Genomic DNA, 17085 nt, shown 5'->3' on the forward strand with positions numbered 1-17085 from the left:
TATTAAACACGTGGAGGAAGCCCTGTTCCAATTCCCTCCCGTTTCAGTGTTTGTGCGAAGTCACCTTTAATTCACCCTGGAGGACCCCTGGGTGGGGGGCACCCGCCACACCCGCCTGATGACATGCGTGTTGTTGGAACATCTCGACCTCGGGCTGGGAGCTGCAGGAGGGCTGCTCACCCACAGCCCCAGGTGACGGAGCCTGCCCCTCTCCTCCCAGGGAGCATGGCTGACTCGCCCAGGGAGGGAAAACTGGCCAGGTCTCCGGACTTCATCCAGCTGATCGACATGGCGTCTGAGTCTGTGGGAGGAAAGGTAAGCAGGTGTCCCGTGGCAGGAACAAGACTGAGTGAAGCCACGCTAGGGACCCACTCGCCACCGAAGAGAAGCCAGCAGGAGTCAGGCAGAGGTCCCACCTCCCCCTCGGAAGCCCACGGCCCCAGAAGGCTTCTGAAAACTTGTCTTCAGTTGGTGAGATTCTGAGCAAGCGCAGCCCTGCCTTAAGTTTTTTTTAAAAAGGTCATTTTGTGCCTGAGAAAAGAATTCACGATCCCCGTGTGGGTTCTGTGACAGTGTAAAGCTGCGGTCTTCAGACCTAGTGTGAGAGCCCCCTGGAGGCCTCGCGGCCACACTGTGCTGGTGCGGGCAGAGGGCCCGAGGCACTGGCGATGGGCAGCGGCACTAAGCTCCCAGTGACGTACAAAGCCAGGAAGGTGCCAGCACCGGGCAAAGTTGCTAAGATACCAGGAACGTGCGTAGGTTCTCAGGTACCTGCAGTGTGCAGCCGGCACTGTGGTGTGAAGGGAAAGACCCACACCTGCCCTCACCTCCGTCCCTGGGCAGCTGGGGGGCAGGGTGGGAAGAGCTCCCAGGTGAGTGATGCTCAGAGCGGGGAGGGGGCTGGCAAGGAGTGAAGGGGTGAGGGGTTGTTTCAGACGGAGGGTGCCGCCAGGGGCACAAACAAACCAGTCGCTTTGGCGTTTCCGGAACACTCCGGCTGTCTGTGGGGTGGAGTGGGAGCCTGAGCCTGCAGAGGCGCGAGAGGTCCCAGGTGCTGGAGAGCGCTTCCCTGACAGGCCTGGAGCAGGGCAAGGACTCCTGCAGGTCCGCTCACCTGTGTGTCACCCTGACTCATTCTCAGGGCAGGTCCCCCAGCACAGCAGGTCCTCACCTGCTTTTAGGCTCTGGGCTGGAGTCAGGCCAGTGCGCTGGGCCCCCTCCAGGCTGCAGCTGTCCCTGGGTCCCGGGTGAGACAGGATGGCCAGCAGCCCGTTTTTTCCTGGGAAAATCATTTCACACCTGCTTTCTCAGTGTAATTTGGGGCGCAGCATGGAACCCAGAAATGTCCTGTTTTGGCTGATGAATTCCCAGCCAGCCTGCCCGCAGGGCATCCTTCAAGGCCGGGCCAGAGGCTGGTGCGAGGGGCACGAGCCCCCTGCCCTTGGTCCTCGAGAGGAAGAAAGGTGCTTATTTCCCTCCCCAGTGTGAGAAGTCAGCGCCTGGCATCCAGATGGCAAGGGGCGAGGGAAGAGGGCGGGAGGAAAAGGTCGCCGGGAGGCAGGCGCTGACACCTCAGCACCCACAGCATTGCAGCTTCGTGCACAGTGTCTCGTCCCCAGGGCGAGTTCGCGGTTCCCTTTTACTGCATCTCATAAAGCTTCCCTAGGGCGTGGTTTTTAATTTATGGATAAAGTGGTTTTTAATTTATGGTTATTTTATCTTCTTTATTTGCCTAGGTTTTGTTTGCAACAGACGACTTTTTTGCTCCTGCAGAAAACCTTCTAAAGGTGCTGTTCGTGGGCCTGCGGGACGCGCGGTGCTGGCGGGAGGGGCGCTGGGCGGCGAGAGAACTAACCTCCCGGGACCGTGGGGGCGGAGTCAGGGCTGTGCGCAGGGAGCCTGCGTGGGGCGGAGTCAGGGCTGCATCCAATGAGCTGGCGGGGGGCGGAGTCAGGGCTGCATCCAATGAGCGGGCATGGGGGCGGAGTCAGGAAGGCATCAATGAGCTGGTGTGGGGGCGGAGTGAGGGCGCCATCCAATCAGCTGGCATTGGGGCGGAGTCAGAGCTGCACACAGCGAGCTGGCGTGGGGGTGGGGTAAGGGCTGCATCCAATGAGCTGTCGTGGGGGCGGAGTCAGGACTGCATCCAATGAGCTGGCGTGGGGGCGGAGTCAGGGCTGTATCCAATGAGCTGGCGTGGGGGCGGAGTCAGGGCTGCACACCTTGAGCTGCGTGCGAACAGCAGACGCAGGTAGGAGTCAGTGTCGGCTCAGGATGAGACACAGCAGATCCAGGCGGGGACCCCACACGGAACTTTGGGGCCACATTGGTTTATGGGGGAAGTTACTGAGTTCCTCACCTGTTGCTCCTGGAACGTGGGGGTCAGAATCTGCGTTGGGGAGAAAAGTACACATCTTGCATTTTTTTGGAAAATGTTTACCTGCCTGATACTAAAAGTGAAGGACATGTTTATTTAAAAATAAAGCAGAGAAAATACTGATCACTAGGGGCAGAAATGGAAGCTCTGTGGGAACCCTGCGGCCTGTCCCACCAGCGTGGGGGGTGAGCATTCACGCGGGGGGAGGTGGCACCAGCCGAGCGCAGCCAGTGCGGCTGCAGCCCGGGTCCCTGGCTGGGGCCGCATGCTGTCCTCCCTCGTGGTGACTGGCCGTCTGGTCACATGGTGGAAAGGTTCCTCTTTTGGGCAGGACCTGGCCGGGTCCTGAGCACGTTGACCTCTGACCCTCTGAGGGCATCTTGTGCATATTAACTTAGTCCTCGGAGAAATCGATCATAAATCGAGGAACACAGGTGTTAACTGGCTTGTTCTAGGTCACACATCAGTATACATGTCAAAACTTTCACCATTTTACCGTGTGGCTATCTTTGAAAAATGTAAAAGCACATGCACCTTGACTTAGCCATTCCACAGATTTACAAGCAATTCAACGTCATAGCAACCCTGCAAGGAGCGTAGTCACTGTACCCACTCTTACAGACAAGCAGTGGGGGCTCAGCCATTTGTCCCAGTGACTCCAGGGTCCCTACTTTTCCTCAGGTGGCACTGAGCGGGTCTGATGCTGGGGTTAAGTGCTCAGCTGGACCCAATCCCCCGGACTGCTCTTCATATAACTTTGGCTAAATTTCTTACTAAATCGTCTTTTCTGGGTTGCTTTGGAAACCTGTCCTTTCTCACCTTGCTCAATGGCCTTTTAGGAGGCCCCCAGACTGCAGTGGGAGTTGCACCATCTGTGGGGCCGGTGGATTAACTGTGATGCCCAGTGGTTAGTTCTGTGCTCTGGGGCCTCAGAGCTGCACTTTTTTTCTCTGAGGACGACCCAAAGATAAGGAGGCACCTGGTGTGGACCGAGTTACCTGTGCAGGAAGGGAGGGGCAGGCACTCTCAGGCCCAGGAAGGATGCCCTAGGGTCCCCATGTGCAGAGGTCAGGACCCTGGGAGCCCAGGCTCTAGCGCAGATGCTAGTTACTGACTGTGCGTCTTTGCTGCAGAGGGACAGCCCACGCTTCGAAGAGAAAAAATATACCGAGTTCGGCAAGTGGGTGGATGGATGGGAGACCAGAAGAAAAAGGATTCCAGGTAACTAGAGGATGACTCTGTTTGTGCGATATGAGAAGTTTAAGAACAGCTAGCTGTTGGAGAGCCGGGGCACATATTGGGTCAGTTTTAACAAGGGGCCCTTGGGTGCTTTTGCCTCTGATGTCCCTTGCGAACATTCAGGAAGGGGCAGTGGAAACCGGGTCACCTGTGTGCCACCAGGCGTGAAGGAGATGCAACATTTGCTGGGAAGGTGACGTGTGCTGAGGGCTGTGGGTAGGGGAGGGCCACGTGCAGACACCACGTGGGACGTGCCTTCACCTCTGGCCCCCACAGTCAGAGACCTTTCTCCTTCCTTCCATTGCTGTGGAAACAGGCTCCTCCCCTTAGCCCAGGCCACGGAATGGGTGAGATAAGCCTGCAAGTGGACAAGGCCTGTCGTAGGCCACTGAGCTCACGGCCTTTTATTCACCTGAAGGTGTCACTTTTTTTTTGTTTTTTTTGTTAATCCTAACCCAAGGATATTTTTTCCATTTTTTTTTTTTTTTTAGAGAGTGGAAAGGCGGGAGGGAGAGAGAGAAACATCTATTAGTTGCCTCCCACACACCCCGACCGGGATCGAACCTGCAGCCTTTTGCTGTGCGGCCGATACACAAACCACACCGGCCAGGGCAAGATGTTACTTTCATTTGTTGCTACTCCTCAGTCTTTTTTTTTTTTTTTAAATATATCTTTATTGATTTCAGAGAGAGGAAGGGAGAGGGAGAGAGAGAGAGAAACATCAATGATGAGAGAGTCATTGTTCCGCTGCGTCCTGCATGCCCCTGACCGGGGAACTGCTGAGCCACACCCGGCTGGGCTCTACTCCTTAGTCTTGATCAAAATACTTCTTTTAAAGTGGAAGAAATGCTTGTAAAAGCAAACTAACCCAGCAACAGGCTATAGCCCTAATTCCTATGTCTCAAGTGCTATAGAAATACTGGGTAGTTCTAATGCTCTGTATTTCCTCGTGCTCTGGGCATCATGAGATCCCACTGCCTCTGATGTTGGAAGGTGGGCCTGCATCCGACCGCAGGTGGGGCCCAGGGACACACGGAACTGAGGGTTCTTAGACTTCAGCACACACATCCCACCAGAGGGTGTTCTGGGTGGGGGTAGGAGAGGAGACCCCTGAGCCTGAGGTGACAGCGAGGCCACCTGCTGAGCCACCTACAGGACAATCACGTTTAAGCTTTTTGGAAGCTAATCTCTCCCAGATCACAGTGGAAGAAGTGAGGCTCAGAGAGGCCAAGCAATTTGCTGAGGACACACAGGAAATGATGGACCTGGAATCAGCACTGGTCCCTCTGAATCCCAGGCCCATCCGTGCTCTGGTCTGAGGAGAACTGGGGATCCCCATGGGGAACGGTGGTCCGGGGGCCACATTCTGAGAGATGGTAATGGGTTCATTTTCCTGTGGTGGGAGGAGGGGCTCCTGTTGGTCATTTGCTTCACCTGGCGACTTGGATGTAACGGGGACCCTCTGTCGTCTGCCTCCCGTAGGTCACGACTGGTGCATCATCAAGCTGGGGATACAGGGCATGATCCGGGGCTTCGATGTGGACACTTCTTTCCTCATGGGAGACTATGCTCCTCGAGTTTCAATTCAAGCTGCAAACGTGGGAGAAGGTGCCTTGGGGACCAGGGGCCCGGGGGTGGCTCTGTGGGGTCGTGAGGCTCATCCGACTGCCTGACCATGCGTTTCCAACCCAGGCAGGCTGGGCAGCTGGTCAAGGCCATTTGGCTGCCATGAGCTTGTGAGTTTGGATTCCCAATAGCCGTGCTCTGTGATTTTTGATTTTTAGCCAAGCAATGTTCTTGGCCCCGGTTTAGTTTGCATTATATCCTCACTCTTCAGGCCTCACCCAGAGGCCCCACGAGTCACCGGGAGGGGTCCCGGGTGGTTGCTGGGGAGGGTGGCAGGGTGGCCTAGAGGGTCTGCAGGATGGGGAGCCAGGTCTGAGCCAGCCGTGGGGCCAGTGGCACCAGCCGCTCCCACGATGACGCAGCAGCCACGGGCTTTCAGGGGCTCCTCCTGCATGTGGGAGGCTGCACCCTGGGAGTCCTGTGGCTCCTTAAGTAGGCCTGTTTTTTCCGGTCCTTTCATGGGCATCATCTGATGTCAGTCCCTGAATTAATTTTTTTACTTTTTAACCTTCACCCAAGGATATTTTTTCCATTGCTTTTCAGAGAGAGAGAAACATCGATGTGAGAGAGACCTTGGTGGCCTCCTGCACTTACCTCAATGGGGACTGGGGATCAAGCCTGCAACCCAGGTGCTTGCTCTTGGCTGGAATCGAACCTGGGACCCTTCAGTCTGAAGGCCGATGCTCTAACCACTGAGCCAAACCGGCCAGGGCCCAGAATTAATTTTTGAGAAGTTAGAGCCATTGTGTGTGTACAGACGGGCATGCAGGGAAGATACCTCGTGTCAGCTGGCGAATTTGTGCTAAAAGCTCTGTAGCACCTGAGGCTCCTCTCCTGAGAGACAGCAGGGAACCTGGGTGTGTAAATGATGATGGAAGAGGTTCTTTCCAAGCGGGAGGTGACCGAGCCTTTCAGCCTGTCGTCCGTGAGAGCCCCCATTTCTCACCCACAGATCCGTGGTAGGGATGCTCCCGGGGAAGCAGTTTCTCAAACCGACCTCGCCAGGTGCCAACTCTTGAAAAATCTTGTCGTGTGATAAGTTTGTTTGACTTTGACTTAACTTGGAAATAGTTACTATTTTGATGAGCAAACATACTACCAGGTGTATTGTGCTACTCTTGAAATTGCTGTTAGTATTTCAAGTATTGAGGACCTTCCGCAAGGGTGCCTGTTACCCTGGTCATCTGATAGTCTGGCTTAAGAAGCGATATCAGCCCAGTTGCATTGGCTCAGAGGTTGAGCATCGACCTAGGATCCAGGCGATTGGGGTTCGATTCCTGGTCAGGGCACATGCCTGGGTTGTGGGCTCAATCCTAGCAGGGGGCATGCAGGAGGCAGCCGATCAATGATTCTCATCATTGGTGTTTCTCTCTTTCTCTCCCTCTGAAATCAATAAAGACATTAAAAAAAAAAGTGATATTATTAGTGTTATTTGGCAAAATGAAAATTTCCGTAGCACCCACTGAGAGCGCATGTTCTTTCTGAGTTTGAACGTGGGCCCTATTCCTAACAATTGCTCTAACTGCAGACAAAGAACCGAAAATCGCAGAAAGAGGAGTCAGGATGGGACTGGCCGCCACCCCGGAGGAGTTTGAAGCTATTGCTGAGGTGCGTAGGCCTCCAGGACAGGGCTGGGCGGGTCTCACCAGGGACTGTGAAGACATCAGGGAGCTGCTCTGCGTGCCCGGCCACCAAGGGGACACGCGCCTGGCAGCCTCGCCTCGCGCACCTGCCCCATGTGACCTCGCCGACGGTTTGTCCGTGGCCCGTGCAGCTGGTGCTCGAGGGAAGGCCGTGGCCGTGGGGCCTAGGGCAGCGCTTCTCACCGGGCAGTCTGCTGACCCACTGACCCATGGAGACAAAAGCAGAAACTGACAGAGTAAAATACTTTTTATAGGCATTTGACAAAGGAACTTGCTGCCCAACGAATTTAATAAAATGAACAGTTTGGGGCTGTGTTTTGGTACATCTTGTTTTTTAATGTTTATTTGTCCAGTAATCAATTCATATTGTGTTTTACCAAAGTGTTGATCTGCAACAGACTAGGAAATAACAGTCACACCAGAGAGGTTCTCCTGTGAGGGAAGCACTGAGCTAGAGAAAGTGTTGCAGGGATCAGGCCAGACCAGGTACCCAGACCGGTGGCCCATGGGAACAGCCCTGGTTTTTTTAAGTCCTGACCCGAAGATATTTTCCATTGCGTTTCAGAGAGAGTGGGGGAGAGAGAGAAAAAGAGAGAGATAGATTGGTTGCCTCCCTTACTTGTCCGGGCCGGGGATCGAGCCTGGAACCGAGGTCTGTGCCCTTGGCTGGAATCAAACCCGGGACCCTGCAGTCTGTGGGCCGGCGCTCTACCCACTGAGCCAAACTGGCCAGGGCTAGGCCTGGTTTTTACTTTAATGTTCAAGACACTGTTCCCGTCTCTCCTTTCTGAGAATAAATGGGAAGGCATCTGGAGGGATCTCAGCCCTGGCCCTGTGGCTGTTTTGATCAGGGCGTTTATTAGACCAGGGACCTACCTTTATCACTATTTTTAATGACGTTTCCCCGTTAGAGTCCCTCCACCCCGTGAGCCCCACAGGGGATCTAGGGTGGGAGAATTGTTGCTCCCTGGGGCCGTGGCCGACACTTTTATATCTGTTGCCAGCTGAAGTCCAGCGCCTGGGATTTCTTGGTTCCCATGACGGAGCTGAGACCCGGGAAGCCTGCCTCCAGCCACAATTATTTCCTGGTTAATTCCCAGCAGACATGGACTCACCTGAGACTCAACATTTTCCCAGGTAAAGACGACGCCGACCCATCTCCAGGTCCTTTCTTTGGCTTCTTAATGTCGGCAGGTTTAAAAGTACCAAATGCAGTCACCCTTTCTTTCTTGGTCACCGGTCACTTTAAGGGTATAGTTTGCTCTTCCTGTTCTCTAAGAAATTCTTGTTTTAACCCATCCACCCATAGGGAGTTGTCAAAAGCTATGGAGTAAGTTAGTACACGATGGAACTAAGGTGTATTAGGCTGGATGTCGCCTAAGAGTTTCTGTTTCACAGGTGTGCCAGCAGCTGAAGGGGTGCGTACAAATGACCCCCATTTAATTTTACTTCATAACTGCTCTGTTGTAATTCACGAACCATGCAACGCATCCACTTAAATGGTGCAATCCAGTGCCTTATAGTATGAGGTTTAAAGGCTGTAGAAATATATAGAATATGTGTAACCGTCACCATAGTCAGCATTGGGACACTTGTACCATCTCGGAAAGAAACCCCAGACCCGGCAGCTGTCCACCCTCCCCTCCGCCAGCTCCGACCAGCCACTGACCTGCTTTCTGTGTCCACTGCTCTGGACATTTCATATAAATGGTTGTTTGTGACTGGCTTCTCTCACTTAGCATAATGTTTTCAAGGCTTGTGTTTAGGATGTGCCAATACTCTTTCCCTTTTTTTAAAAAAAACATTTCTATTGACTTTTAGAGAGAGGAAGGGAGAGGGAGAGAGAGAGAAACATTGATGAGAGAGATACATTGATGGGCTGCCTCTTGCTTGCCCCCGACTGGGGATCCAGCCCGAGGCCCAGGCATGCGCCCTGACCGGGAATCGAACCCAGGACCTCCTGGTTCATGGGTCCGCAGTCAAACACTGAGCCACACCGGCCGGGCTGACCTGGCTCCTTGATTGCAGCTGACCTACGGGACCTGCGGTGCTGTCTCACTGTGGTTTCCGTCTGCATTTCCCTGGCGCTGATGATGTTGAGGATTTTTTTCAGCTGCTTAATTGTCTGCTAGTGTAGTTTCTTTGGGAAAACGGTCTGTCCAGAGCTTTAGCCCATTCTTGAATTGGGTTTTTGCCTTTTATTGTTGAGTTAGAACAGGTCTCCCTGTTTTCTAAGTACAAACTCTTCACCTGATATATGATTTGCAAATATTTCCTCCGGTTCTGTTGGATGTCCTCTCACCTTCTTGATGGCGTCGTTTGAAGCGCAACGGTTCTTAACTTGGATGAAGTATGTGTGTTTTTCTTACGTTGCTCATGCTTTGGAGTCATTTAGGAAATCACTGTCAAATCTCAGGCCACGAAGAAACCCCCCGTGTTTTCTTTTAAGAGTTGATTACTTTAGGCTTTTAGATTTAGGCCTTTGATAAACTTTGAGTTAATTTTCTGTATGTGCTGTGAGGCAGGGATTCAACTTCATTTTCGCATGTGGATACCAGCTGTCTAAGGACCACCTTTGAGAAGACTCCTCTTTCATAAGTGGATGACTTTGGCCGCTTGTCAAAAATTAGTTCACTTAGGGACACATGGGTTTATTTCTGCATTTTAATTTCTTAATGATTTTTTATTTTATTCTTATTTCTTTTTAGAAGCATTACTCTTATACAGCTCTACTTTCTTCCCCCCTTTTGGTGGCATTACTGTTATACAAAGTCCATCTATAAGTGTTATGAACCCAGTGATACATTGTTACAATTGTTTATATAATTTCATGTCTTCTGAAAAGGCTGGGAGAAGAAAGGAGAGCTGGTCTATACTTACTGAATTAATAACTCTTCTGTTTACCCAAGTTTAGTTATATTAACCTTCCTAGTTATCATTTCTGGTTTTCTTCACTGATTCTGCGGGTTTGAGTTTCCATGTGGTCATTTCCTTAGCCCAGTGCAGCTGTGCTCCCAACAACCTGCTCTGTGCGATTACTGATAAATAGATCGCACATAGATTTCATGTCTTTATATTATAAGCCCATCAGTACATGGAACACATACTATTTTATACGATTGGTTTTTTAGGCACTTGAAGAAGGGAGAGGAAGTAGTGTTTGTACCTTCTATTAGAATAATGACAGACGCCCCCTCCCTCCCAGGTGCTGCTGTGTCTTCACTGGCTCCTGGCTGTGTGGTTAGTGGACACCACCTCCCCCCACCGTGGGGAGCGCCGACGCTTTCCTCGGGCCCCGGCCTTGGTGCCCGCAGTGGCCCTGAGGTGACAGTTTTGGCCACACGCTCTCTGACTGTCTCCTTCCCTAACCACACCCACAATTGCTCCTCTAATTGCCATCTGATTGCTCTCTTTTTCAACCCTGCCCTGGGCATAAATTGCTCTACATACCAATCCAATGTTTGGGTTTTTGACTTTTCTGGAGTTATTAATTCAATAAAAATGACCTCCTACTACGTGCCAGGACTGGTTCTAGGTAGAGAGAACAGAGGGAGTGAGACAGGCAATGACCCTGGCCTCAACGATTTTATATTCTGGTGTTTGGGAGACACATTAGCAGGGACTTAAGTAAAAACCAAGATAACTTCAGACTGTGATTAGTCTATGGAGTAAGTATGTGGGGGGCGGGGGAGTGGAGATGATAAACTTAACCTGGGAGGCCGGTGGGGGCAGGTGAAGTGGGGAGGAGGTGTCCGAGCATGAGAGGGCGGCATTTCTGAGGCCATGGCACGTAAGGTGAGACCTCAGAAGAAGCCTGCCTTTGGAGAGCTGGAAAAGTTGTTCCAGGACAAAGGACTGGCACGTGCAAAGGCCCCGGGGCAGTGCGCTTGGTGTATTTGTGAATCGAAGCTGCTAAGTGTGAAGGAATTTTGCAGTTTATGATCCACAAACAGTTACTTTTCCAACTAAACAGTGACCGAGGCACCTTCTCTTTCCAGATGGTGGAGTCGCACGTCTCAGGGTTTACGGCATTGGACACAAAGACTGGGCTGCTACCGATCCCACGGAACCGATAGACCTGGTGGCCATGGCTTGCGGGGGTGCCTGTGTAGGATTTAGTAACGCGCATTTTGGGCACCCCAACAAAATGATAGGTGAGACGACGCGCTCGAGGCTGGCTTGTGCTGGGGAGGTCTGGGCACTGGCATTAAACACCCCGTAGTCTATGACGGGGCCATCTCGAGGCCTGGAAGCCGACGAGACTAAGGGTCCATATGTAGGATTTGGTGCCTCCTGACATGAAGTAAGACAGGAGCCGTTTTCCTTTGTAATTTGGTGTAAAAGATAAAGTATAATTCACTGGCCCTGTGGTTGTACGTGACTTTGCAGGAACCTGAACTAAAGTGGAAGTAATTTATGCAGCAGGGCCCAGGTGCTCGGGGTCGGTGATGTCCTCACCCCGGTGAGCTCAGGCTCACAGCCACCCCACTCAGCGCACCCCGCTCAGCGACGCACCCCGCTTTCCCCCGCAGGAGCCGACCCGCCCAAGTCCGCGGCCGACGGCTGGGTGACGGCCAGGAGGCCCGACAGGCCGCCGGTGCTGGAGGTGAGGGCAGAGCCCGCCGTGGTTTACTCTCTAAAAAGCGGCGGCTTTCAGCTCACATCAAGGCAATGCTTCCCTGCGACCCTCTTACGCTTTCCTCTAAATCTCACCACTTCTCCGCGTTTTCCAACCCCCCCCCCCCCCCCCGCTGCTGCTTTACGGCATCGGGCAGAGGCCCCGCAGGCCGAACACGCACGTCCTCGCCACCCGCTCAGGTGCGTGCTGGAACAGCTCCTCGTTTCCCTAACGAAACAGGAGAATCGACCTACAAGGTGATGGTATAACTCCTGGGTAGGTGTATGGATAGACCTGGGGGAAAAGTCGTTTTTAAATCTGTGTGTCCCTGGATGAGGCCCCTGTGGGAACGTGTGACAGACGGAGACTCTCGAGACTGCTCGGCTGTTTCACTTGGCTGGTCGCTAACCTGAGATAAAATCAGGACGGCCCCGGCCGGCTGGCTCGGTGGTTGGAGCGTCGGCCCCGGGGCGGAAGGGTCCTGGGTTCGATTCCGGCCAAGGGCGCGGACTCGGTTGCAGGCTCGGTCCCTGGCCCCGGTTAGGCACATGCAGGAGGCGACCAGTCGGTGTCTCTCGCACATCGATGTTTCTCTCCCTCTCTCCCTTCCACTCTTTCTGAAAAGCAATGGAAAAAATATCCTCGGGTGAGATTAAAAAATATATGTTAAAAAAAAGAAAATCAAGACAAAAGCGAAATAAAAAAACCACCTTCCAATTTGTAAATGCCACCGACAGCTTAGTCGGAAACACCTCTTTCTCGGGTTAGCTTTCACGTCTCCCAACGCTTCCGGATATAAATGAATGAGCTCTCCTCGCTACGGCCTAAGGTTTGAAGGCAGATCAGATATTTCGGTTTAAATCTGACCGAGAACCTGTCTACTCGAAGGTCAGAACACACTGACGAGAGGCCCGCTGTGCGCGGCATCCTGCGTGAATTTATAACTGACATAAAAATCGTACTAGACATTTGTAAACATTTACCAGCTACCCAGCGAACACAGGAGCCAGCACGAGGCGTTTAAGGAGTGACAGCGAAGCGGCAACCGACACGGAAACGCACACCCCGGGTCACAACACGCATTGTAGTAAGGAATGAAGGAAGCAGCAGGTCCGTGTCCACACTGTTCACTGCCGGTCTCAGGTGGGTCCTGAGGCGCCGGCTGGTCACCCGTTTCCGCTTGAATTCCAGAGTGGGGAGGACGGCGAGCTGCTTGTTCCCGGCGGCGAGTGGGCCGTTTTCCGACTGGCACATCCTGGGGTGATAACTCAGATCGAAGTGGACACAACGCACTTTAAAGGTAAACGTAAAGCCAGGGGGACGTGCAGCTTAACCGGCGGTGTGCTGGGGACAAAGCCCAGGCTCCTGTGGGGTGGGGCTCAGGACCGGGTGGGCCCGGCCTTTCCACTCCCCTGCGGGTAACTTGGAGTAAGTTACTTTAACTCTCTGTGCTCTGTTTCCCCGGTTATAAGATGTCAGAGTTGAACTGGGTGACCCCCCAAACTCACAGGAGACTCTACGGTGCTGTGAGGCTCTTGACTGCAGGGCCCCGAATCCCATTCGGAACAGGAGACGCTCCGGGGTCAGGTCACGAGAGCCGGATGGAGGCGTCTTCCTGCGGGGAGGGAGCTGAAGCGGATGGGGGCGGGGGACTGATGACACCATTTCTTCCCTCGGCTGGACTTTTAGGGCAAGGGGGCTACACGTTTAAAATCATTCACTTCCATAGTAAAAAAAATATTTGGGCAACCACCCCTGATTTTCTATACTTACTTTCTTATCAAATATCTTCGTGTGTCATTAAGGAAGTTCGAAAGAGTTTACTCAACTTTTATATTTGTAGGTGAAATTTTGATAAATATTGTGCCTCACAGTTGTTTGGTGTCTCTGAGTGAAGGGTGGTGGTTTACACGCATATTCGGGATGCCTGATTTTTAAATGTCTCCTCTCAATTATTAGCAATTGTTTCAAGGCCCCGGGTGTGCTTAGGAAGAGATCCCCCTTCAGTGGTCGTGGACGGAAGTTAATTATTTCAAGGAGTCTTGATCGTAACTAGTTTTTGGAAGACTGTTAGTTTTTTAGTGTCACTTCTGGGCAGAAGTTTTTTTAAAAATTATTTTTATTTAAGTATAGTTGGTATACAATCATCTATTGGTTATATTAGCTTCAGGTGTACAATACAGTGATTTGACATTTTTATACCTTAAATGTGATCACCCCACTAATTCTAGCAATCAGCTGTCTCTGTGTAAACTTATCACAATGCTGTTGACTATGTGCCCACCCCAACCCCTCCCTTCTGGTAACCATCCCTCTGGTCTCTGTTTCTATGAGTCTGTTTCTGTTTTGTTTTTATTTTTTTAAAATATATGTTTATTGATTTTAGAGAGAGGAAGGGAGAGGGAGAGAGAGAGAGAAACATCAATGATGAGAGTCATTGATCGGCTGCCTCCTGCACGTCCACGACTGGGGATCGAGCCCGCAACCTGGGCATGTGCCCTGATAGGGAATCGAACCTCGATCTCCCGGATCCTAGGTCGATGTTCAACCGCTGAGCCACGCCGGCCGGGCTGTTTGTTTTGTTTTTAGATTCAAACTGTGCCGAGGGAGAAAGTCACTCTTCATTCTGCTCCTACAGGCAACTCTCCGGCCAGCTGCACCTTGGATGGCTGCATCCTGACGACCCACGAGGAAGACGACATGATCAGGCAAAAGTGGGACCTTCCCAGCCACAGGTGGAAATCGCTGCTCCCAGTCACGAAGGTGCAGGACCAGCCCGGCCTGTCTGGGCCCGGCCCCCACACTTGCTTTCCGGAGGCCCCATACGACCCCAGACCTCCCGCTCAGTTTACTAGTAATGCCACCAAGCCTTTCAAAACCTTACCTGCACATTTACATAATAAAAAGGAGGGCTCCACTCTTCATACTTCTGCATATCTAACGATCAGATTTGGTTGTAAATCACCATGTGCAAAGAATATATACAGGGCGTTCCAAAAGGTGTATGCACTTTAACAGCTGATAACTCACTTAATTTTCATTCCTTTTCAGGTTTAACTGATTTGAAATAGTGGGTGAAGCCAGACTAAGCTTTGAACAAAGAAAATTTATCCTAAAGTGCCACTAGATTTTTTTTCTTAATGGGGATACATAAAAGATAAAGTTTATGGTACAAAACCATCAACAGTGGATGAATTGAGGGCCCACAGATACTGAATGAAATGATTCTTGATCTTTGTGATTCCATTACTTCCAGTGATCAGCAGGGCCTGGACCAGAAGGGTCATCGGTTGAAAATAGGCGTCGACAAAAAAGATTATTCAGTTCTGTAGATTCTTTTAAATTTTGAAAATGAAATGTTAATAAACACTGACTTTGTAATCATTCAAAGTGGGTATACATTGTTTCGGGACACCCTGTATATATGCAACAATGTTTCTGCATCACACTGACCTTTTAGAGAGGGTGACTAGCTTATTGAAAGCTGCAACAGTGTATCCACTGCGGGCGGAGGCTGAGCCGACAGAGTGTCTTCTTCAATCATCTGGGAGGGAGTCCCTGTGGGTCAGAGCTGAGGGTGCTGGCTGCTCCCACAAGGATGGGTGACAGCTTCTAACACCTTGTCCACTTCTTTTTCTTATCAGTTTGTGCACTTAATTGACTGTTAACAACACAGTCATGGCAGGGACTGACTATTGATGTCAGTCTCATCCCAGCATCCTTCCCACCAGCAGATTTCTGGGAAGCCAAGCTCTTGTCAGTGGATGACTTTTATTTTTTAAGGCCCCCAAGCCCCAGCCGGGGGGCTGTGCCGGGTGGGCAGCCCCTCTGGGGATTACAGGGCCTCTCCCACCGCCTCTCTTTCAGCTGTCTCCCGACCAGAGCCAGGTGTTCGACAGCCTCACCCCAGAGCTCCAGGACGTGGTCACCCACGCGAGGCTCACCATCTGCCCCGACGGGGGCATCGGCCGCCTGCGCCTCAAGGGCTTCCCCAGCTCCATCTGCCTCCTTCGGCCCCGGGACAGGCCCATGATGAGGTTCTCTGTGAAGGCCGGGTTCAGGTCCAGCCTTTGACCCACACAGAGCTGCTGGGTTCTGGACACACAGTGACAGAGTCACCTTCCTCTCTTGGAGTGCTTTGTTGAAAACCTGAACCTTCAGACGTCCCTGGCAGCTCATCTCTCAGATCAGTATGATCCCTGGTGATTTAATAAAGTGGCCACTTGCGCTGGTATCTGTAATTCAGTGTTGCCGTGAAGCGTGGGGCGGGTTAGGAATCGGCTGGAGCTGGGAACGGCGGGTAGTTGCTTAAGGATGACATTTTAAAAAATACATATATTTAAAATATGTTTTTATTGATTTTTAGAGAGGAATGGAGAGGGTTAGAGAGAGAGAAACATTAATGAGAGAGAAACATCACTGACTGACTGTCCCCTGCATACCCCTTACTGGGGACTGAGCCCACAACCCAGGCATGTGCCCTGACCGGGAATGGAGCTGTGACCTCCTGGTTCATAGGTCAACACTCAACCACTGAGCCACTCCGGCTGGGCTAGCCTATTGTTTTTAAAAGTTTGTTTAAGCCATCAAAACCATTATTTATAGATCATTCCTTGTTCCAGCTCAAAAGACTGGCCTATCTTTACCCAGAACAGGGACTGACTCTCCCAGGGACACAGGCCACCTGGAACTGCTCGTCCTCAAATGGAGGGAGGCGCATTCCGAGTGTCCACCTTCGCAGCACCACGCACTCCCGCAAGGAGTAACCCAATTCCCCTCAGGCAGGAACAAGGGAGACTTGGGTCTGGGCTGTCTTAGCTGGGAGCCACCAGCCACACTTGGTCACTTAAATTTAAACTAGTTAAAATTAATAAAATATTTAGTTTCTCCATCGTATCTAGGAGGAGGGGGGAGGTGGCTGTTGCTCAAGGAGACAGCTGGCTTCCTCCGGGTGAGCTGAGGGAGGGGGCAGGGAAGTCAGCCAGGGATGAACCGTGACCTTGAGCCCTGCTGAGGGCACCTTGACGTGGCTGAGCCGGTTCCCACCTCTGGGGAGCGGGGTCCTGACACCTCACAGGAGAGTCACAGGAATGAAGTGTTGCACCGGCCTGGAGGTGCAGGTGACAAAACCACACACGCTTCACTTCTCTATACTTTCATCACTTTACTCCTGGGCAGCTGGCAGGCCCAGCTACAGGGTCAGTCCTTCCAGACACGGGGCTTTCTGACTCGGGTCAGACTCCCCCACGCCTGACACCTGGGCAGGTAGACAGTGGGCATGGCTGTGTGAGGAATGGGTGACCGGGTGAGCCCTGTGCTCAGCACCCACCAGGAATTAGGCCTTTTTCAGACAAACAGTCCTGAGTCTGACCCATTATTTAAACCAGGCCACAGTCAACAGTGAAACCGTCCGCCCAGCTGCACACACCACGTGAGCCGTGTCATCTCCACGTTTACTTTGCAGAGATTTCCACGTTCAGGGCTTGGGGCACAGCCCCTGTCTTCCCAAGTCCCCACACTCTCGTGTCCCCAGGATTTGGGGACCAGGGGCACTAAGCTCCGACAGGTCCAGGCTTTGGCAG

General features: G+C 52.1%; 1 protein-coding gene across 1 annotated transcript; it reads left to right on the forward strand.

Annotated features, from left to right (window-relative positions):
* Positions 1-225: 225 nt before the first annotated feature.
* On the forward strand, positions 226-15577 carry ALLC (allantoicase). Its single transcript, XM_087823804.1, has 11 exons — positions 226-315; positions 1737-1787; positions 3511-3598; positions 5099-5224; positions 6771-6850; positions 7890-8022; positions 10884-11039; positions 11418-11491; positions 12695-12803; positions 14142-14266; positions 15371-15577. The coding sequence occupies exons 1-11, from the start codon at positions 226-228 to the stop codon at positions 15575-15577; spliced, it is 1239 nt and encodes a 412-aa protein (XP_087679930.1).
* Positions 15578-17085: the final 1508 nt, after the last annotated feature.

This window comes from Miniopterus natalensis, chromosome 13 (assembly GCF_054644295.1).
Source record: "Miniopterus natalensis isolate mMinNat1 chromosome 13, mMinNat1.hap1, whole genome shotgun sequence".
Classification (NCBI taxonomy): domain Eukaryota; kingdom Metazoa; phylum Chordata; class Mammalia; order Chiroptera; family Miniopteridae; genus Miniopterus; species Miniopterus natalensis.